Source organism: Colobus angolensis, unplaced genomic scaffold (genome assembly GCF_000951035.1).
Source record: "Colobus angolensis palliatus isolate OR3802 unplaced genomic scaffold, Cang.pa_1.0 Scaffold32, whole genome shotgun sequence".
In the NCBI taxonomy this organism is placed as follows: domain Eukaryota; kingdom Metazoa; phylum Chordata; class Mammalia; order Primates; family Cercopithecidae; genus Colobus; species Colobus angolensis.
Genome location: NW_012116488.1, coordinates 11,776,205 through 11,799,318, shown reverse-complemented (window position 1 = coordinate 11,799,318; position 23,114 = coordinate 11,776,205). Strand labels below are relative to the sequence as shown.

Genomic DNA, 23,114 nt, shown 5'->3' with positions numbered 1-23,114 from the left:
TTGACTCTATGAGAAAGAAATCTGCCAATTCAAAAAACCAAATGAAGAATAATTAATTATTACTCTGTTAATTTCAGAGATTTGCAGGACAGCAGATTATTGTATAACTGTGTGTCTTGGTTCCTACTCTCTTGCCTGGCCAGCTGCCAGCCAAGAAATGTATCCGACAACACTGTATGCTAATGGCTTTGGGTATAAAAGCACTTGCTCAGTGCTTTAGAGATGTGCAGATAGAATGAAAGCCATCACAGGCAAGGGTGGTAGGATCGTGTTGGTTAGGAGGACAGTTTCTGTTGCCACACTCCCTGAGCTGAAATTCCAGCTCTACATTAAATGTGTATCTTTAGCCAAGTTACAAAACTTCTGTGTGCACTGATTTCCTTAGTACCTAATTTATAGATTATTCTGAGGCACAAATAACTGAGATAATATACATAAATTATCTGAAAGGTGTGATCCCTAATCTCAAGAATTCGATCATCTCAGGGGCCCAGGAGTCTCATAGAGATGAATCACTACAATGGATTGGGTAGCTTCTGCTGAATATCTATTTTCTAGACATGCCTTGGGTTATAAAGAATGGAGTGTGCATAGATTGTTAAGTGTTTTTGTTTTTCCTTAAGTTAATGTTTAAAATTTAAATTCACCAAGTTTAGACAATATCAAGCTGGAAAAAGACTCTTGGTATTCAGAGAAGCCTTTTCCACAGCTGCCAGAAATGATATAATTTCTTTGGGAGGTTGATATTCCTTAATTATAGAAAGCATTGCTAGGTTAGGCTGTATCTGTGGTGAACTGTGAATGAGATTGAGACCATTGTTGCTATTTATAGTGCTGGAAATCCTACAGGAGGAGCTTCTTTACCCTTTTTGGTTAAATAAAAAGCAAATTTTGTTGTATATGAAGATTCCTCAAGTAAAGATTCAGCTGAGAAAGTGTTCTGGAAACTCTAAAAATGGAATTCAGGTGTCTCAAGGGTTGCAATAAAGATAAAAATTAATAATGTGGAGAGCATTCAGATGAATAAATGAACATAGCAGCTGTAAAATAGATACCCACCTAGCATCCCTCTCTAAAACAGCCATGGAAAAAGAGTAGACTTTTAGCTTAGCAAAGCAGAGTATTTCCTCTGAAACACCTCCTCCTAGAAAGGCTTTTTTTTTTTTTTTTTTTAGGTTTTGGGATTTACTCTTACCTTCCTGGCATTCTTCAACCTCCTTGTTTCTTCCTTTCCAACCCAGTCTAGACTGTGGTAGTGCCTTAGACCACCTTAGACTAGGTCCTTTTATCCTTTTCTTCTCTAACTGTACACATTACCTTGATGATCTCTCCCATTTCATGGTTTAAATATCACCTACTTGCTGAAGATTCCTCACTTTATCTGAAGCATTGACATCTACTCTGGATAGGCTAGATGGATAGCCAACTTATTGAGCCTGTTGCCCACTTAGCATTTCCACTGTATATCTGATAAACATCTCAGACTTAATCTGTCTAGAATTCAATCTTCATCTTTCTTATCTGCTTTTGCTCTTCTCCATCTCAGGAAATAACCATCCCACCTACTTAGATCAAAACCTTAAATAAATTATTCTCTCTGTCATTCTACCTCCAATCCCTCAGTACATTCTGCTGCTTGTAAAAGATATTCAGAATCCAGGCCAGGCGTGGTGGCTCATGCCTGTAATCCCAGCACTTTGGCCAAGGCAGGCGGATCACAAAGTCAGGAGATTGAGACCATCTTGGCTAACACAGTGAAACCCCATCTCTACTAAAAATACAAAAAGAAATTAGCTGGGTGTGGTGGCGGGCGCCTGTATTCCCAGCTACTCGGGAGGCTGAGGCAGGAGAAAGGCGTGAACCTGGGAGCTGGAGCTTTCAGTGAGCCGAGATCACGCCACTGCACTCCAGCCTGGGTGACAGAGCGAGACTACATCTCCAAAAAAAAAAAAAAAGAGAGATTCAGAATGCAACTGCTTCTCATTGTTTCTCTTTTTCTGTTTTTGACCAGCTACAGTCTAATTTCAACACAGTAGGCAGATGATGCTTGTAAAACATTGTCAGATCATTTCACCCCTCTGCTCAAAATCTACCAATGGCTTCTTGTCATACTCAAAATAAAAGGCAGTTTCCTTACAGTGGCTCTCAAAGCCTCTTATGTACCACTCTGAGCTCTCCTGCTAGTCTCACCTTCACTCTGTTTTGGCACAATGGCCAATTTGCTCATTTGGACCAACAATAGAGACAAACTCTCCATATTTGCTGTGATGCTCTTTTCCAGATATTCACATAGCTTATTCCCTAATTTTCTTTAGGTCTTTGCTTAAATATCATCTTCTCAGTGGAACCTTCAATGACAACCCTCTCTGGCCACCTGCTTTAAAACCGATTAATCCCCTGCCCCTGGTACTCCCTTGCCTTTATTCCTTGCTTTATTTTTCTCCATAGCATTTAATGCTATCTGACAGATTTTCCTTGTTTCTTTTCTCTGCTCCCATACTAGAATGTAAGTTCCAGGAGAGCAGAGAATTTTGTTGGTTTTATTTACTGTTATATCTCAGCATCCAGCATGATGAATGCTTGACACATAATAGACAGTCCATGAATATATCTTGCATGAATAAATGAAGTCTCAGGCTATCTAAAACTTGATTTTTCTTTGTTTCATGTTACTGTTATTCTTAGTTATTAAATTCATTCAAGAGTAAATACTATTTTATTATAGAATGAAACTTTGCTACCTGTTGCCCAAAGTGAAATCTACTCTGAAGATTCCTGCTGATAAGCATCTACTTCAGCAGTTAGAAATGTGTGTGAGAAAACTCCTGTGTCAAGAAAAAGATAAAGATGTTCTGGCTATTGTAAAAAGAGTAAGTATCACTCTTGCCAGAATGTTGCATTTTTTTTTTTGTATTAAGGTAGTAAGAATCATAACTTCACTATTTCAGCTTGACAGGATAGCAATATATTAAAATATTTTTATCCTTGCTAAAGTTGTAAGAATTAGTAAATGATTTGGTTGATATGTGCTACAACTGGATATGAAAGTTTCGAAGGGCACCTAGACATTAAACTTTTATTACTAGTAATATAAGCCCATGTTTGACCCATGTTAGGTGCTCAATAAACACTGTTTAATTAATAATGAATGTTTTATTCATCAGATTTTCTTTATAAGTGATTATAATCCAGTGAAACTTTTGTTGGTAAAATTGGGAAAGTCACATTTTATAGAAACTTATCCCTGGAAGGGCCCTTCGAGTTAATTCAGGGATCTATTTGACTTTATAGAAGTTCTGTGCCTAGAAATATTGTGTCTACTTGAGATCATATTAGTAAGTAGCAGAATCGGGAGGACTAGAATAGAGACCTCTTACCTACTTCTGAGTGCATCTTTGTAAATAATGTAAGATTGTATCCTATGAGTTTTTTGTTTGTTTTAGCATGAGATCGTAGTATATGGATTCTTTGGAAATGTTAGAAAAACTAAACAGTAAAAATTTGGGTTAGTGAGCCACATCTTAGAATAATTTTTTTTTTTTTTTTTTTTTTGAGAGAGAGTCTGGCTCTGTCGCCCAGGCTGGAGTGCAGTGGCCGGATCTCAGCTCACTGCAAGCTCTGCCTCCTGGGTTTATGCCATTCTCCTGCCTCAGCCTCCCAAGTAGCTGGGACTACAGGCGCCAGCCACCTCGCCCGGCTAGCTTTTTGTATTTTTTTTAGTAGAGACAGGGTTTCACCGTGTTAGCCAGGATGGTCTCGAACTCCTGACCTCCTGATCCACCCGTCTCGGCCTCCCAAAGTGCTGGGATTACAGGCTTGAGCCACCGCGCCCGGCCTAGAATAATTTTTATTGTTCAAAAATTGTTTATGCTGAATATATAACTAATCTTTTATAAGTTCAAGTGAAATTATTTACTTTTATGAATCTGAATATAAACTTCAGGACACATTGTTTTTGAGCATTTATTTGTAGTGAGGGAAATTTCCTTATTGAAGTCATAAATAAATTAGCATACGTGGTGAGAAAAAAGAGAATTCTTATTTTTTTTCTCTTTTTTTCTAGAAATCATTGCCAGATGTCACATGAGGAATCTTTTAATTAAGTGATTTGATGACTTAGTATTAATTAGTATAGTTTTAATTTTAATGAAATGTGAATTCTTCTTTTATTAACTGATTTAACCAGAAATACCTAGAGTTGGACATGCATTTCAATCTAAAAGTACACACACACACGCGCGCGCACACACACACACACACACTTGTTTCTACCAGACAGTTCCTTCCTTACTGTTTAATATTGAAGTATAGGCCAGGCGCGGTGGCTCAAGCCTGTAATCCCAGCACTTTGGGAGGCTGAGGCAGGTGGATCACGAGGTCAGGAGATCGAGCCCATCCTGGCCTACACGGTGAAACCCCGTCTCTACTAAAAAATACAAAAAACTAGCCGGGCGAGGTGGCAGGCGCCTGTAGTCCCAGCTACACGGGAGGCTGAGGCAGGAGAATGGCGTAAACCCAGGAGGCGGAGCTTGCAGTGAGCCAAGATTGCACCACTGCACTCCAGCCTGGGCAACAGAGCGAGACTCCGTCTCAAAAAAAAAAAAAAAAAGTATAGAAGTTTAGGCAATGGAGTTAACTTGTCAAAATAATAAACATGAGAGGGCTAATTACTTTTCCAGAATAATTTATTAATTCAAGAGACAATATAAGCTAACCCTATACAGGTGTAACAGTGATGTAATTAAATTAATGGATTATAAGTCTACAGTGGATTATTCTGGAGTACAGCTCTTATTTTCAGTATGCTGCATATAATGAAGCCAGTCTGTCCCATGGAAATTCTGTAGTATAATGAGACATTAGTATGGAAAACTCCCAGAAAGCTACACAAAACTTTTGGATAAAAATTGAATAGTTTTATCAGTTTTTTAATATGAAAAGTAACTTTATTTAAATAGAGAGTATTTCATGGCATACATTATGAATGTTTCATAAATTTCAGCAGAAAAAACTTTCACTAAATTTTATGTTTGTCATGGATAGTTTTGGGCATATGCATATCCAAATGTACTTTATTTTGGCCAATAGGGTTACTCGTGTAGAGTAAGTTTTAGAAATACTGCCCTCTATCAGAGACAGAACCCTGGGTTAGATTGACCGTTGTTTTGATTGGAATAATTTGTTTCAAACTAGTGTATTCCAAAAGACAAATAGTAAATTGAGAGAATATTTTTAGAGCAGATAGAAAATTTCTACAGGAGGAAACTAAGGATTATTCAGCCAAATGATGGCTTGTTTCATTCATATATAGCTAAAAGACTTTTTAAAAATTCAAAAGCTACATTATGTTTCTGAAAATTCAGAAAAAATTGGCACTGGGAGTTACTAGAAATTAGTTAGATTATATGCATTTGGTATTTGAAGTATGCCTGTAGACTTGGTCTTCTTAAGGTTAAAAACTTTCAAAAGTTAAAATTGACCCTGGCATTATTGTATAAAGGTTGATTGTAAGTACAATGTAGAATTGGGCAGAACTTTAGAGTTTTCTGACTTAGTCTACCCCATAGTGCAGAAGTCTCCTATTTGAACCTGCCTCTGCAAAATAACTTGTTGGGAAATGATTGGTTGTTTTAATTTAATTACTTTAGAATAATTTTAAAAACTTTCCTTATAGACTGTGTTAGAGTTGGACAGAATGGAAATGTCTATGGATGCTGTAAGTATACTCTCTTTACCTTATTGTATTGGTCCATTTTCATGCTGCTGAAAAAGACATACCCAAGACTGGGCAATTTACAAAAGAAAGAGGTTTAATTGGACTCACAGTTCTACATGACTGGGGAGGCCTCACAATCATGACAGACAACAAGGAGGAGCAAGTCACATCTGGGCGGCAGGCAAAGAGGGAGGGAAACTCCCCCTTACAATACCGTCAGATCTTGAGAGACTCATTCACTATCATGAAACAGCATGGGAAAGACCCACCCCCATAATTCAGTAATCTCCCACCCAGTCCCTGCCACAACATGTGGGAATTAGGGGAGCTACCAGATGAGATTTGGGTGGGGACACAGAGTCAAACCATATCACTTCTATTGAAAGGAATATTTTAAACTTGGCAGAAACTCATCACTAATATTTCACAATTTCATTTTAAACTTTAAACAGTTTCAGAAAAAGTTTTATGAGAAAGATTTGTTGGATCAAGAGAAAGAAAGAGAAGAACTACTTCTTTTGGAAATGGTATGTTGCTTTCATATGCACACACATATACTCTTTTCTGATTAATAAAACTGTGTTTTGTTATTAAACTTAATCATTTCTTTCCATCTCACCATTTCACATTACTCTTTTTTCTTCTTAAATGACAGTCCCAGTTTTTTGAAATCTGTTCTTTTATGAACTAGAAAGAAAACTATATTTGAGAACCTTTTAAAAAAACTACTTTGCTGAAGTGTAACTGACAACTACATACATTTAAAGTGTACTATTCAATGAGTTTTGACATATTGATGAAACCATCACCACAATGAAAATATGAAACATTTCTATCCCTTTAAAGATTTCTGCCCCTTTGTAATCCATGTAATCTACTCTAGTCCCCAACAACCAATGATCTAGTTTCTGAACTGTAGATTAGCTTGCATTTCCATAATTTATATAAATGGAATCATATATTAGGTATTAATACTATTTTTGGTTCTGCATCTTTCTACCACCATAATTACTTTGAGGTTCATCCATATTGTTGTATGCATCAAGAAGTCATTCCTTTTTATTTATGAGTAGTAGTCTATATTATGGAATATCACAATTTGCTTATCCATTCACCTCTTTATAGACCTTTGGCTTACTTCTAATTTGGGGATATTACAAATATAGTTGCTTTGAACATTAGTGAAAAAGTCCTTGGTTAGACATGTTTTCATTTCTCTTGGGTAAATACCTAGGAATAGAATGGCCGGAATGTATGGCATGCTTAATTAAAAAAAAAAAAAAAAAACACCTGTTTTCAAGTGGTTGTACCATTTTACATCCACATTGTCTATGCTGTAGTTACCAGCCATACTATTGGGTATGTAATGGTATCTCGTTGTTTTTCTTAAATCTCTTTTTCTATTCCTGATGCCTAAAGATGTCAAGCATCTTGTCTTTGCTTACTGGCTATCTTTATCTCTTATTTGATAAAGTTTGTTTTTAGAATTTTAAGTGGGTTGTTTATTATTATTGAGAAGTGAGAGCTTTTAATCCATTCTGAATACAATTTCTTTGACAGATATACATATTATGAGTGTTTTCTTGGAGTTTGAGGCTTATCTATTCATTTATTCATGGTGTCTTTTGAAAAACAGAAATATTTAATTTTGATGAAGCCCAGTTTATCAATTCTTTCTTTGACAATTCTTTTTTGTTCCAGGAATCCTTTGTCTATCCTAAGATCATAGACTTTTTCCTCTATTTTCTTTTAAAAATTTTCATTTTAGGTTTTACATTTAGGTTTATGATTCATTTCAAGTACATTTTTATATAATGTATGTTTATTTTTTTCCATAGGGAATATTCATTTATTCCAGCACCATTTGTTGGAATAACAACAATGGGGAAAAGCCTTCTTTTGTCTTAGCGTCCTTAAAAAATATTAGTTGTACACGTATATGTCTATTTCTTGACTTTCTATTATTGTATTCCACTTATTTATAAGTTTATCTTTTAAGTAATACCAAACTGTCTTGTTCACTGTAACTTTATAGTGTTTTCTAAATTTGGTAGGGTAAGTTTTCTATCTTTGTTCCTTCTTAAAATTGCTTTGACCAGTCTAGGGCCTTTGCATTTTGATATGAAGTCCAGAATTTATTTCTAGGTATTTTATGTTTTTGGCATTATTATAAATGGAAGTATACATTTTTTATTTCACTTTCCAATGTTTCTGTTCCTGGAGTATAGAATACTGTTTTTTTTTATATTAACCTTGTGTCTTATAAACTTTATAAATTTGTTTATTCTAGAAATTGTTTCTGATTTTCTAAAACTAAAATTTTATATGTAAGCCATCATATCTTCTTTAAATACAGCAATATTACTTCTTTCTATTCAATATTTATGCCTTTTGCTTATTTGTTTTGTCTTATCGCAAGGCCCCAGACCTCCAGTAAAATTAAAGTGTTAGAAGTAGGCATCCTTGTCTTTTTACTGATCTTAGCGGGAAACAGTTCAGTCTTTCATCATCAGGTATGATGGTAGAAATAGGTTTTATGTAGATTCCCTTTATCAGATTGAGGAAGTTACCTCTTACTCCTAGTTTGCTAAGAGTTTTTATGAATGGTTGTTGCATTTTGTTATATCTAGAAATGATATTTGGTTTTTCTCCTTCATTCTGCTAATACACTGAACTACCCTGATTTTTCAAATGGTAAACCAATGTTGTATTTTGGAGATAAACCCTATTTGGCAATGATTTATTATCCTTTTTCTCTATTGGATTCTTGGCTAATGTTTTTGTTAAGGGATTTTGCATCTGCATTCATAGATTTATAGCGAAATTGGCCTATAATTCCCCTTTTTGTCATTTTGGGGATCAGATTTGGTATTAATGTTATTCTGGCCTCATAAAACAAGATGAATAGTATTCCCACCTTCTCTGTTTTCTGACCAATTTTGTGTAAATTGATTTTATTTTTTCCTTGAGTGTTCTATAGAATTCACTAGTGAAGTTATCTAAGCCTGGGGTTTTCATTTTGGAAAGTATTTTGATAATCGATTCTATTTCCTTAATAGACATTAGATAATGTAGATCTTCTCTTTCTTCTGTTGTCAATTTTGGTAAATTGCTTCCCTTCCACCCCAGTTTACATGTTATTTAAACTGACAAATCTGTTGGCATGAAGTTATTTGTAATATTCTCCTATTATCCTTTTAATTATGGTGTTAATCTATGGGGATAACCATTTTATTCTTGTGTTAGTGATTTGTGTTCTTCACATCTCCTTTTTTTTGGAATTTTTTTTTTTTTTTTTTTTGCTTGTTTCCCTAGAGATTTTAATATCCATACCTGAACCCGGGAGGCAGAGCTTGCATTGAGCCGAGACTGCGCCACTGCACTCCAGCCCAGGCGACAGAGCGAGACTCCGCCTCAAAAAAAACCAAAACAAAACAAACAAAAAAAAATACAAATCTCTTTACCCCCTCAACACCCATTCTTCATGTTACAGTTGTCACATAAATTATATCTGCATTGAAGAGCCCACCAGACAGTGTTGTAATCTTGCTTTAAGTTGTCATATGTATCTTGAAGATACACTCTTAGTGTAAACTTTTATGGTTTACTCAGATGTTTACCATTTCCAGTGCTCTTCATTCATTGCTTAAGATCTACATTTCCCTCTGGTATCTTTTTCCTTAAGGTAAAAGAATTTTCTTTAGCAAATCTTGAAGTGCAGGTCTTCTGGTGACAACTTCTCTTATTTTTTCTTTATCTAAAATGCCTTATTTTTACCTTCATTCTTGAAGGATATTTTCACTGGGTATAGAAGTCTGGGTTGACAGCTTTTTCCTTACTACATTCTAATAATGTGTTTCTATCTGTCTTCTGGCCCCCATAACATCTGATACAATAGCTACTCTCATTTGAATTGTTGGTGCTTCTGTATGAAGCATTGTTTTTCTCTGGACACTTTAAATTTTTTTTTCTTTTATCTTTTGTTTTTAGCAGCTTACTTTTGATGTGTCAAGGCATTATTTACTTGAAATTTATCCAGTTTGGATTTGGTCATCTTACTGAATCTATAAATGTATATCATTCCCCAAATTTGGGAAGATTTGGTCATTGTTTATTTAAATATATATTCTGTTCCAATTTTTCTCTCTCTTATTTCTGGGTTACCAGTTGTACATATTATTATTGTGCGTAGGCCTACGAGTCTTTGTTCTTTCTCAATTTTAAAAAATACTCTGTGTTACGCAGTGTGAATAATTTCTCTTGATGTAACTTCAGCATTACCAACCCTTTCCCTGTCATCTCCATTCAGCTGTTGAGCCTATCCAGTGAATTTTTTATTTCCAATATTTTATTTTTCAGTTCTAAAATTTCCATTTGATTCTTTTTATATTTTCTATTTCAATGCCAATAATTTGTGTGCTTAAAGTGGAAATCCTCTGAAAAGTAAAGTTTATTATTTCAGCAGTCTTTCAAAGCAAGATTATAATTCAGGATTGCCAGTGGGAGAAGCTGTAGGGAAGACTCTCAAAAAATTTTAGGACCAAATGACCTAGCCCAAGACAAAAACAGACAATAGAAAGAGAACCACAGATAATCCTGATACTGGAGTTAGTAGACAAGGACTTCGAGATAACTGTGATTAATATGATCAAGATACTAGAGGCAAACGTGTAGAAAATGGATAACTCTGTTAATCCCACCCAATGAAATTTTTCGGTTTTATGTTTTATTTCTGTTTCAGAATTTCCATTTGATTTTTAAATATAGTCCACTTCTATGTGGAAATTCTTTATCTTATTTTCTCCATATTTTTCCTTAGTTTACATGTGCATTTTAAAAGAATGTTTGTTCTCCACTTGTTGACTGTAGTATTCTAGCATGTCAGTTATACCAAGTTTGTTCAGAACTTCCTGTGTTTGTTGACTTTCTTGCCTATTTGTTCTGTTGGCATAAGGGCCTCCTTTGTTTTGGTAATGTTTTGTTTCATGATATTGGAGCTGGTTATACAAGTGCGTCTATTTTGGGAAAATTCATTGAGCTATGAATTTGTACACCTATAATTTGTGCACTTTCTTTATACATATATATATTTATATTTTTTTTTTTTTTTTTTTTGAGATGGAGTGTCACTCTGTCGCCCAGGCTGGAGTGCAGTGGCATGAGCTCGGCTCACTGCAACCTCCACCTCCCAGATTTCCTGCCTCAGCCTCCTGAGTAGCTGGGATTACAGGCATGCACCACCATGCCTGGCTAATTTTTTGTGTGTTTTTAGTAGAGATGGCGTTTCTTCATGTTGGCCGGGCTGGTCTCAAACTCCTGACCTCAGATAACTCACCCATCTCAGCCTCCCAATGTGCTGGGATTATAGGCCTGAGCCACGGTGCCCGGCCTCTCTATGTATATTATACTTAAGTAAAGCATTTAAAAATATCCAAGACCATTTTCTTTTCTTTCAGTCTTTTTAAAGAAAGATATTATTTAGCCATTTACCAATCTGAAATTGAAGTGACCAAAGTAAGGGATATTTTACTAATGCGATTTAGGAAATACCATCTAGAAAATGAAGGGTCATTATTACAACGATACCAAACTCATTGTTTTAGCTTGACAGACCCCCAAGGGCAGAATTCTGTAGATATGAAAAGAGCACAAATCTGAAAGAACCTTGAATTCTTTAGACACTAACACTGGAAAAAACTACTTCTTTTAGGCATTTTTATGAACTTTATTTGAATCTCTAATGCTTAATTTCTCAGAAGAATTTTCTAAACCTACTTCAGTTGTACCTTTAATGCAAGATACTGTCTTAATAACAGGAACAATTAGAGAAAGAAAAGCAACAGAATGATGGAAGGCCCATGAGTGATAAAATGTTTGAAAAGAAACGTAAGTAATTTTTCTATGTCTTCACCACTTAGTTACATAATTAATGTTGCATCCTGGTATTCTGAAAGACCATGCTGAATTTTTTATTTGACATGGAAAATTGCTTTGCTGTCTTTCATTTTTGAAAAGTCATTTTTGAAAATTGGCTGCTTAACGTGGTACAGATGTTAAGAATACATAAATGAAAGGCAGGAACCAGAGTGGACATTCAGATCCTTCAAAAGAAAAGTTTCAAGTTTAATAACAGCTGTAAAATTGTGAAACTGACCACTGAATGACAAAGATTGAAATATGTAAATCTTACCAAATAAGAATATTTGGAAAAGAAAGCTGTTTAGCTAGGGATAGTGATTCATATTGTCTGAATTGTCTTGTATATTTATGGAGATTAATAAGGACTTAGAGGAAATTATAGAACTTAAAGCAGAATTTATTTTAGGTAGAGACACTAAGACACCAACGCAAAGTCTGCCCAAGAACATCCCCATTTCTGTTCCTGGACCCTCTTCTGTCACCCCATCGACAAGTAAGAAATAACTTCTTTTTATATCTTTTTATCATTTTTCTTCCTTTTATAAAAATTAATTGCTGGCAAAGTCACTCTATTAGATGAGATACAATAGGATAATATATCTCATTCTAAAGCACTTTTCACCTTCTATCATTAGTTGTTTTGGTAGTTTTTAATTGCTAGTAAGGGTAAGAGATACTTCAGTGGCTCAAATTAAGGAAAAAAAGGGCTAAAGCCATCTGTGTTTTACTGAAAATGATGGTAGTTGGGGAGGAAATGGGGGTTGGAGCAGCTGAGGATGAACTGAATACATTTTCCTTTTTTCTGCTTATTACTCTAGGTAAAGAAATCAAGAAATCCAAATTGATTCGAAGCCAGTCTTTTAATAATCAAGCTTTTCATGCAAAATATGGCAACTTAGAGAAATGTGCTAGGTATGATCTGTCAGCTCTTCAATTTTTAACATAATTTTTATCTTTATTCACATCTTCATATATATGAGTTCACATTTTATAAAAATCAGAATGAATTTTGAGGTTTTTTGTAATAGGCCGATATTTTGTCAGTTTTCTTCTGTAGGGATTGTTATATTTAAAAATAAGAGACCTCCAACAGTTTTCACAAAAAGAGGTATTCTGGCATTCTAGGAAGAATACTGACATGATACTATTTAATAATATCATAGAATCCATATATTATTTCATGAGGGAGGTAGTAGTATATCACATATTCCACTTAACTTTTAATAGGTATAAGTATGCTCCATTTTCTAAATGTGTATAGACATCGCTTTGCTACTAATATTGTTTCTGTCTGTAAAGAAGCCATTGGCATGTTCATATGATAAAGTGATCACAGCAGAGTTATCCTGACAATAGATGAATGTCTGGTTTCCCCTTTAGCCTAGGAGACAAAATTACGAGCAGTTAAGATGAGGAGAGGGTCAATATAAATTAAATTACCGTGATTTTTTATATGTGCTGTACAAACAACTGTATGTCAATTGACAAGCAAAATAATTTTAAGAAAACAAATATCTTTAAAGCTATTCCTTTGTCTATCAAGATAAATTACATGTTTCAGGAAAAAATATTTTTCTTTTAAAGATAGCTTCTTATAGAATTTCAGCTGTGTTTCGGGGCATTATCAATAGATCTATCAAAAGTACCTGGCCAATAGAGATCTCAAGATAGAAAAAAGAGATTATAACTAAAGATAAGTTTTATTTCCAAGAAAATTTTACCCATCTTAGCTGCCTTGCTTGAACCTCAAAAGAAAAACGGTGATTCTGATGAACCAAAAGTTTAAGGACATGCTTTTAAGTTATGGACAAAGTAAGTGTTGTGAGGCATGAATATTAAAAAAATGAGAAATGAAAGCAACAAATGTTTTGTAAGTAGAGCAAAGCATTAAAAAGAAGATTAAAACAGCACAAGTGTTAGATGACTGAGATTGTAAGAAGTGTGTTTTTGTATTTTAAACTAAATCATGTTGTTTTCTAGTAAAAGTTCTACAACAGGATATACGCCTGTCTCAGAGTTAGGAAAGACTTCTGTGCTTTCACTAACTGGTAAGTAGCAATCTAAGTTCTTCAAAAAATTGCTAAATTTAACAAAATATTATTTTCCTTAAATGACCTATTTCTTTAGTACTAGATACAGTGTTTTCCTAAATTTATATCTTTATCAGATCCCTAAGAAATTAAATTTTTGTCTAGCAATTGAGAAAATATTTGACTGAACTATTTTGTCTTCAGTGTTCGAGACTCAGAGTTTAATACTTTTAAAATAGAGAAAGAACAAAAGTGATAGGGTATGTTTTACCATACTGGGAAGGCTTACTGAGGCACAGACAAAAAGGTTTCGCAGTAATTTTTAAGGAAGTTAGAAACAACAGGACTTCACTGTAAATCTAGATGAACAGCTAAACATTTACAATATTATGTATTTGGAAGTTTGTGGCAGGGTCAGCACATTTCCCTGAAGGGCCAGAGGGTAAACATACAGGCTTTGTTGGCTAAATTGGTCTGTCACAGTTATTGAACTCTGTTGTTACTGAGTAAAAGCAACCATAGACAGTACATAATGAATAGATATGGCTGTATTCCAATAAAACTTTATCTACAAAAACAGGCAGTGGGCAAGATTTGACCCACAGACTGTAATTTGCTGGCCTCTGGTTTATATAACAGAGCATAGAATTATACTATAAATAATGTAGACTATATTGTTAAAATTACTAGTGGCTAAATTTGTGTTTTTAACTTTATACTTTGGAAATATTGGTTGAAAATTTTACTATTGATCTATGGTAGTTTTTTTTAGTGTAAATAGTGAATCTGCTCAAAGATCTGAAATTTTTAAGAGCTTAATTACATTTTCATTTAGGTTATATTTTGAGTATTCTGTCTTCTTTTTTTTTTTTTTTTTTTGAGACAGAGTCTCACTCTGTCACCCAGGCTGGAGTGCAGTGGCGAGATCTCGGCTCACTGCAAGCTCCGCCTCCCACGTTCATGCCATTGTCCTGCCTCAGCCTCCCAAGTAGCTGGGACTACAGGCGCCCGCCACCACGCCTGGCTAATTTTTTTTGTACTTTTAGTAGAGATGGGGTTTCACCGTGTTAGCCAGGATGGTCTCGATCTCCTGACCTCGTGATCTGCCCGCCTCAGCCTCCCAAAGTGCTGGGATTACAGGCGTGAGCCACCGCACCCGGCCTTCTTTTTAATTCTTATGGGAAATGTATATACTCATTGGCTGTTCTGTAAACTGTTTCATTTGCTGGAAGAGAAAATCTTCCTAGCATTAAAGCATTGGCAATTCACGTACAGTATATAGAATGGTTCTGCAAGGTAGACTATGATTATCAGAAGAAATAATTTGATAACAACAGAAAGTTGATGAACTAAAATTTTCCCCATATCTTGGACTATAAATAATAAAACCATTGATTACTTTCAGCTCAGTAAAACTGTGAATTCTTTAGGAGGCACTAAGGAACATTCAGAGTTTAAGAACTTTATTTAAAATATGGAGTGACTTTAAAAACTTAAGTGTACAAAACTGGTTGGAATTAACTTTGAGCTAATGGTGCAGATGATTATAGATGTTCATAAGGGGTTCTTCAGACTTGTGTGGATCTCACCTGTTCTCTTGGTACTTCTTCACTTAGCTGTAATGAACATATTTATTCATGATCTTGTAACATTTTCTGTCAAGAAATTTCTTTGTCTAAATCATTAAGAATATTGATTCAGAAGTGGTTTTAAAAAGTTTTAATTAAGTGCATTAATTTATTTAGTTTTAACTTTGCTAGTTTTTAAGTGACTTTAAGAACCAAGAGAGTAGATACGGTCCACAGATCCTAAAACTTACATCCAAAGTCTTAAGTTATGTGTTTTATGAGGTGTATTTGTCTCTTCTCATGTTGTTAATAAAGACATACCCAAGACTGGGTAATTTATAAAGGAAAGAGATTTAATTGACTCATAGTTCCACATGGCTGGGGAGGCCTCACAATCATGGCAGAAGGCAAAGGGAAAGCAAGATGTGTCTTACATGGCAGCAAGCAACAGGGTCTATATAGGGGAACTGCTCTTTTATAAAACCACCAGATCTCGTGAGACTTACTCACTTTCATGAGAATAGCATGGGAAAAATCCACCCCCATGATTCAGTTACCTCCCACCGGGTCCCTCCCACAACACATGGGGATTATTACAGTTCAAGGTGAGATTTGGGTAGGGACACAGAGCCAAACTATATTGTGAGAGTAAATATTTTATTAAAATATTTGAAAAATATTCTATCTTAATGTCTCAATATTATTTTCAGTTGAGGGAGAACTGTAGGTTGAATGAAATACCTCCTAGAGTTCTTGGTTAGAAAAAGGTGCTTATTATTGTTATTTATTACTTAAAATAGAAACTGAAAAATTTTACTATATAATAACACATCTATAAAGAGAAAATGGAAGCAGAACATCTTTTAACAAATGTTTCAGATGTTTGCATAGAGAAGAGATCTTATTTGTGGGACTCAAAACAGGTTTCAAGATGATTATGTCATTTGAGATGAACCTTAAGGTATGCTAGAATTTTGACAGGCAGAGATGTGTATAGAATAACATTCCATTCACAGTACCAGTCATAAATAAAAGATGATCGTTGATATTTTCAGGGAGCAACAGCTGACTAGTTTGGTTGAAGTGTGGAGTGGGTATAATGGAGTGGTGTTAGATAAAACTGTAAGGAGGTCGGGCGCAGTGGCTCACACCTGTAATCCCAGCACTTTGGGAGGCTGAGGTGGGCGGATCATGAGGTCAGGAGATCAAGATCATCCTGGCTGACATGGTGAAACCTTGTCTCTACTAAAAATACAAAAAATCTTTAGCTGGGCGTGGTGGCAGATGCCTCTAGTCCCAGCTACTCGGGAGGCTGAGGCAGGAGAATGGCATGAACCTGGGAGGCAGAGCTTGCAGAGAGCCGAGATTGCACCACTGCACTCCAGCCTGGGCGAGAGAGCGAGAGTCCATCTCAGAAAAAACAAAAAACGAAACAAAAAAAAACCCAAAAACAAACAAACAAAAATTGTAAGGAAAGGTCAGAATCAGAACTTGGAATGCCAGATGGGATACTTTTTACTTAACGCGAATCCACTGTTCATTGTGTGGGGACTTCTGCCTGTCTTCAGTTATACTACTCAAAACTGTTTGGAAAAGTCTGAGAAACTCTGTCACAGCCAAGGAGAGCCTAAGGAGAACTAACAAGTAAATGTGATATAGTATCCTGGATGGGATCCTGATACAGAAAAAGTTGTTATTAGATAAAATAACAACTACTATGGATTTTAGTTAATAATGTATCAGCATTGGTTCATTAAATATAATAAATATTGCATACTTATGTAAGCTGTTAATAGAGGAAATTGGGTGAAGGGGATATATGAGAATTATTTATTCTGTTGTGTCAATTTTTCTGTAAATCAAAACTATTCTGAAAAAGACAGTTTCTTTTAAAAAATAACATTTACAATATCTTCAAAAACAGTGCTCAGGGACAAATTTAACAAAATGTGCTAGAGATGCATAAAAAACTTTAAAACACTGCTAAAAGAAGCTAAAGACCTAAGTAAATGGAGAAATATAACATGTTTATGGATTGAAAAATGTAATATTGTTCCAATGTCAGTTTTTTTCTGAATTGATCCAGAGATTCAGTGAAATCCTAATTAAAATTCTAGTAGTCTTTTTGCAGAAATTTATAAGCTGATTCTAAAGATCTGTATTGAAATGCAACAGGACCCCAGTGTAGCCAAAATAGTTTTGAAAAAGAAAAAAGCTGGAGAACTTAAATGTAAGTTTGATTTCAACAATTACCATAAAATTCTGATAATCGAGACATTGTGTTCTATGTTGTCATATATAGTCAGTTGATTTTAACAAAGGCTTCAAGATAAATCAATAGTGATAGAATAATATTTTTTAAAATGGTGCTGGATGGACCAATTCCTTGAAAGATGCAATTCATCCAGGCACATTGGCTCACACCTATAATCCCATCAATTTGGGAAGCAGAGACGGGTGGATCACCTGAAGTCAGGAGTTCAAGACCAGCCTGACCAACATGGCGAAACCCCGTCTCTACTAAAAATACAAAAATCAGCTGGGTGTGGTGGCATGTGCCTATAGTCCCAGCTACTTGGGAGGCTGAGACAGGAGAATTGCTTGAACCTGGGAGGCAGAGGTTGCAGTGAGCCAATGCGCTCCAGCCTGGGAGACAGAGCGAGACTCCATCTCAAAAAAAAAAAAAAAAAAAAAAAAAGGAGAGAGAGACATAATTCAAAACTCACAGAAGAAGAAATAGACCACAGGAAGGGGAACATCACACATCGGGGCCTATTGTGGGGAGGGGGGAGGGAATCGCATTAGGAGATATACCTAATGTAAATGACGAGTTAATGGGTGCAACACACCAACATGGCACATGTGTACATATGTAACAAACCTGCATGTTGTGCACATGTACCCTAGAACTTAAAAGTATAATAATAAAAAAAAAGAATAGACAATCTGAATAGGCTTATATCTATTAAAGAAATTGAATCAGTAATTAGTAATCTTCCAAAACAGAAAGCATCTAGCCCAGATGGATTCACTGAAAAATTCTATCAAATATTTAAGGAATAAATTATAACAGTTATCTACAATCTCTTTCACAATATAGAAGTAATGGGAACACACCCTAACTCATTCTGTGAGGTCAGCATTACCCTACTACCAAAATCAGACAAAGTCATTCCAAGAAAAGAATAATACATACCAACATCTCTCATGACCACAAATGCAAAAATCGTCAAAAAATATTAGCAAATCAAATCCAACAGTATATAAAAAGAATTATACACCAAAACTGAGTAGGATTTATACCAGTTGTAGAAGACTAATTCACCATTTGAAGAACACTTAATGTAATACATCACACTAACAGGCCACGGAAGAAAAATCACGTGATCGTAGTAATACATGAAGACATTTTACCAAACCCAACACCTATTCATGATAAAAACTGTGAGTAAGCTAGGAATAGAGAACTTCCTCAACTTGATAAGGAAAATCTACAAAAAACCTACAGATAACATCACGGTAGTGAGGAACTAGAAGCATTCCCCCTAAGATCAGGAACAAGACAATGATGTCCTCCTGTCACCATTCCTTTTTATCATCATACTGGAAGTTCTAGAAAAGGAAAGAAAAGAGATACTGATTTTGGAAGGAAGAACTCAGATTGTCTTTGGTCACAGATAACATGATCATCTATGTAGAAAATCCACAAGAATTGACAAAAACACTTCTGGAACTAAGAAGTGATTATGGTAAGGATGCAGAATATAAGGTTAATATTCTGTAAGGTTAATGTGCAAAGTTCAATATGTCTTGTATTCCAGCATTGAACAAGTAGGAATTTAAAATTAAAAGCAAAATACCATTTACTATTTGCACTCAGAAAAATGAAGTAGGCATAATTCTAACAAAATACGTACAAGATCTATATAAGGAAAACTACAAAACTCTGATAGGAGAAATCAAAGAACTAAATAAAGAAGGAGATATCTCATGTTTATTGCTAGAAAGACTCAATATTGTCAAGATGTCAGTTCTTCCCAACTTGATCTATAAACTAAATGCAGTCTCAGTCAAAATCCCAACGAGTTATCCGGTAGATATCAACAAACTGATTCCAAAGTTTACCTAGAGAAGAAAAATCCCAGAATAGCCAACATAATAATGAAGAAGAACAAAGCTGGAAGATTGACACCACCTGACTTCAGGACTTACTATAAAGCTACAGCAATCACAGTGTGGTATTGGCAAAAGAATAGTTAAACAGATTGAATGAACAGAATAGGGAGCCCAGAAATAGATCCATGTAAGTGTAGTCACATGATCATTAACAAAGGAACAAGGCCAATACAATGGAGAAAAGATAGTCTTTTCAAACAAATGCAGCTGGAACAATAGGACACCCACAAAAAAATAGATCTTTTACACCCTTCACAAAAATTTATTCAAACATGAATCGCTGTTCTAAATGTAAAATGCAAAACTATAAAATTCCTAGAAGATAACATAGGAGAAAATCTAGATGACCTTGCTTACAGTAATGACATTTTAGATACCGTGTCAAAGGCACAATCTATGAAATAAAGAATAAGCTGAAATTCATTAAAATTAAAACTACTATTTGAAAAATACTGTCAAGAGAATGAGAAGGCAAGCCACCAACTGGGAGAAAATGTTTGCAAAACACATAATCTGATAAAGGACTTTTATCCAAAATATACAAAAAATTTGTAAAACTCAACAGTAGGAAAACTAACAACCTGATTAAAAAATGGGCAAAGACTTGAACAGATACCTCACTGAAGAAGATATGTCAATGGAAAATAAGCATATGCAAAGGTGTTCATCATATGTCATCAGGTTTGTGCAAATTAAAACAATGAAGTCCCATGACACACCTATTAGAATGGTCAAAATCCAAAACGCTGACAGCAAATGCTGGTGAGGATGTGAAGCAACGGGAACTCTCATTCGTTGTTGGTGGCAATACAAAATGGTACAGCCACTATGGAACATCAGTTTGGTAGTTTCTTACAAAACCAAACATACTCTTACCATATGATCTAGTAGTCATGCTCCTTGGTGTTTATCCACAGGAGTTGAAAACTTACGTCTGCACAAAAATCTGAGCATGAGTGTTTATATCAGCTTTATTCATAATTGCCAAAATTTGGAAACAAACAAGTTGTTCTTCAGTAGGTAGATGAATAAACAAACTGTGGTACATCCAGACAGTGGAATATTATGCAGTGCTAAAATGAAATGAGCTATCAGGCCATGAAAAGACATGAAGGAACTTTTAATACATACTACTAAGTGAAAGAAGCAAATTGAAAAGGTAACATTCCAACTATGTAACATTCTGGAAAAGATAAAACTATGGAGACAGTAAAATGATAAGTAGTTGTTAGGGGTTCGGGGGAAGGAGAATTGAATAGATGGAGCACAGATAATTTTTAGGGCAGTGAAAACACTCTGTATGATACCAAAATGATAGAAATATGTCATTTATATATTGTCCAAATTCATAGCGTGTATGCCATTAAGAGTGAACCCTAATGTGAACTGTGGGCTTTGGGTGGTAATGATGTGTCAATGTGGGTTCATCAGTGCAACAAATGTACCACTGGTGGGAGACATTGAAGTTGGGAGGCTGTGTATGACTGGGAAGATATGGGAGATCTCTGTACCTTTTGGTCAATTGTCTTGTAAACTTAAAACTGTTCTAAAAAATAAAGTCTACTTAAAAAGTGGCGCTGGAACCACTGGATATCCATATTAAAGAAACAAAAACCAAAACAAACCCTAAACCTTAATTCTTTGTTAAATTTGTATAAATTTAAGGCATACAAGTACAGTTTTGTTACATGGATATACATGGATATATTACATAGTGGTAAAGTCTGGGCATTTAGTGTAACCTAATAGTGTACATTTTACCCATTAAGCAATTTCTCATCCATCACCCCTTCTGACACTCCCACCCTTCCTAGTCTCCAGTGACAAGTATTCTACATTCTGTGACCACATGTACACGTTACTTAGCTCCCACTTATAAGTGAAAACATGCAGTATCTGACTTTCCGTTCCTGTGAATCTCAAGTCTTATCACCATATACAAAATTATACTATACTCAAAATGTATTGTAAACCTAAGCATAAAAGCATCTATATTTTCTAAAGAAAATATAGCTGAAAGTCTTTGTGATTTTGGAATACACAAAGATTTATCTTGACCATAAAACAAAAATATTAACATACTGGACTTAATCAAAATTAAAGCATCTGGGCTTTGAAGTAGAGTGTTAAAAAATCAAAAGCAAGGCATAGATATGGAGGAAATATTCATAGAATATATACCAAAGAATTTGTATCCAGAATATACAAAGATGTCTTAACAAAAATTAGGCAACCAATTTTAAAATGGGAAAAAGGTTTGAACATGAACTTCACAAAAGATACACAAGTAAGTACATGAAAAGATGCTTAACATCCTAATCATTAGGGAAATGGAAATTTAAAAGCAGTAAGAAAAGCACCCAAGGAGGTGCCACTTCACACTTGCTAGAATGTCTGAAACTAGAAAGACTCACAATATCAAGTGTGTGTAAGGATGTGGAGTAACTCTCCAGAATACTCATATGTTCCTGGCAGAAATGTCAGGAAAGAAAAGAAATTCTGGACATCAATTTGGCAGTTTCTTGTGAAGTTAAATATGTATTTAGTATATGACCCAGCAGTTCCACTCCTACGCATTTACTGAGAAGAAACTAAAACATATGTCCACACACAGACTTGTACATGAGTGTTCATAGCAGCTTTATTTGTAATATATAAAAACTGGAAAAAAATAGAAATGTCTATCAACAGATATTATGGGTAAACAAATGTTGACATATTCAGACAATACCAGTCAGAAATAGAAAGGAATGAAGTATTGATACATAAAACATGAATGAATTTCAAAATTATGCTGAATGAAAGAAGCCAGACAGAAAAGAATAAATACTGTATGTTTTCATTTATATAAAATTCTAGACGATACAAACTATTTTATAATTGACAGGAGTGGTTTGGAGAGGGCGGAGGAGGATTGTGATGGGGTATGAGGGACTGTTTCATAGTGATAGACATGTTCACATCTTGATTGTGGTGATGACTTCATGGGGGTGTACATATGTCAAAACCTTAACTTTTTGCGGTTTGTTGTATGTAAATTTTACCCTCATAAAATTGACTTAAAAAGTGAAAAAGTCAGCTATCATTAACCTTTTCTTCTCTTTGGTTACCCTCTTTCTTAGTATATTTGATATGTCTGACTTTATATGTATTACTTTCAGATGATTCATTCCGGACTCGTAATGCCAGTAGTGTTCCACCTTCCTTTTCTCCTAATACTCCCTTACCAAGTACTTCCCGTGGGACAGGTAACTCAGTTGATCCCAAGAGCAGTGGAAGTAAAGATACACAACCACGGAAGGCTACCTTGTAAGTAATCAAGTGATGTCAGACTGAGTGTATTATCCCATTCTTTTTTCTCAACACACTTTCCTTCCTACTTAAGTACTTTCTGAAGAATAGAAAATGTCTATAATGAGAAAATATTATAAATTAAAGGGTATTACTGTCACGTGTGACTCTGTTATGTTAGTTTATATAGAATAACTTACATTTGGCAAAGGCATTGTAACCTCAGTGAATCAACAGGAAACATTTAAATGGCTCCCACTAATATCTGAAATCTAATATTTTTCTATGAAATGTTTACATTTAGGGAATTTGTCTCGAAGAAGGCATCCCTTTAAACACCTAGCTTAAGGATATGGTATTTAATCACCCAGTGTGCAGAAAGATGGGTACAGCTGATATCACGTTAAGAAATAA

The 23,114-nt window shown here is 34.9% G+C and overlaps 1 protein-coding gene across 1 annotated transcript in view; it reads left to right on the top strand.

The window, feature by feature from the left end:
• Positions 1–23,114, top strand: part of PPP4R4 (protein phosphatase 4, regulatory subunit 4) — a 105,629-nt gene that overhangs the window by 78,412 nt on the left and 4,103 nt on the right. The window contains exons 17-24 of the mRNA XM_011951542.1: positions 2,726–2,870; positions 5,675–5,716; positions 6,169–6,243; positions 11,533–11,602; positions 12,042–12,128; positions 12,454–12,547; positions 13,616–13,683; positions 22,571–22,718. Of these exons, the coding sequence (XP_011806932.1) occupies positions 2,726–2,870; positions 5,675–5,716; positions 6,169–6,243; positions 11,533–11,602; positions 12,042–12,128; positions 12,454–12,547; positions 13,616–13,683; positions 22,571–22,718 (729 nt within the window). The remainder of the gene's footprint in view (positions 1–2,725; positions 2,871–5,674; positions 5,717–6,168; positions 6,244–11,532; positions 11,603–12,041; positions 12,129–12,453; positions 12,548–13,615; positions 13,684–22,570; positions 22,719–23,114) is intronic.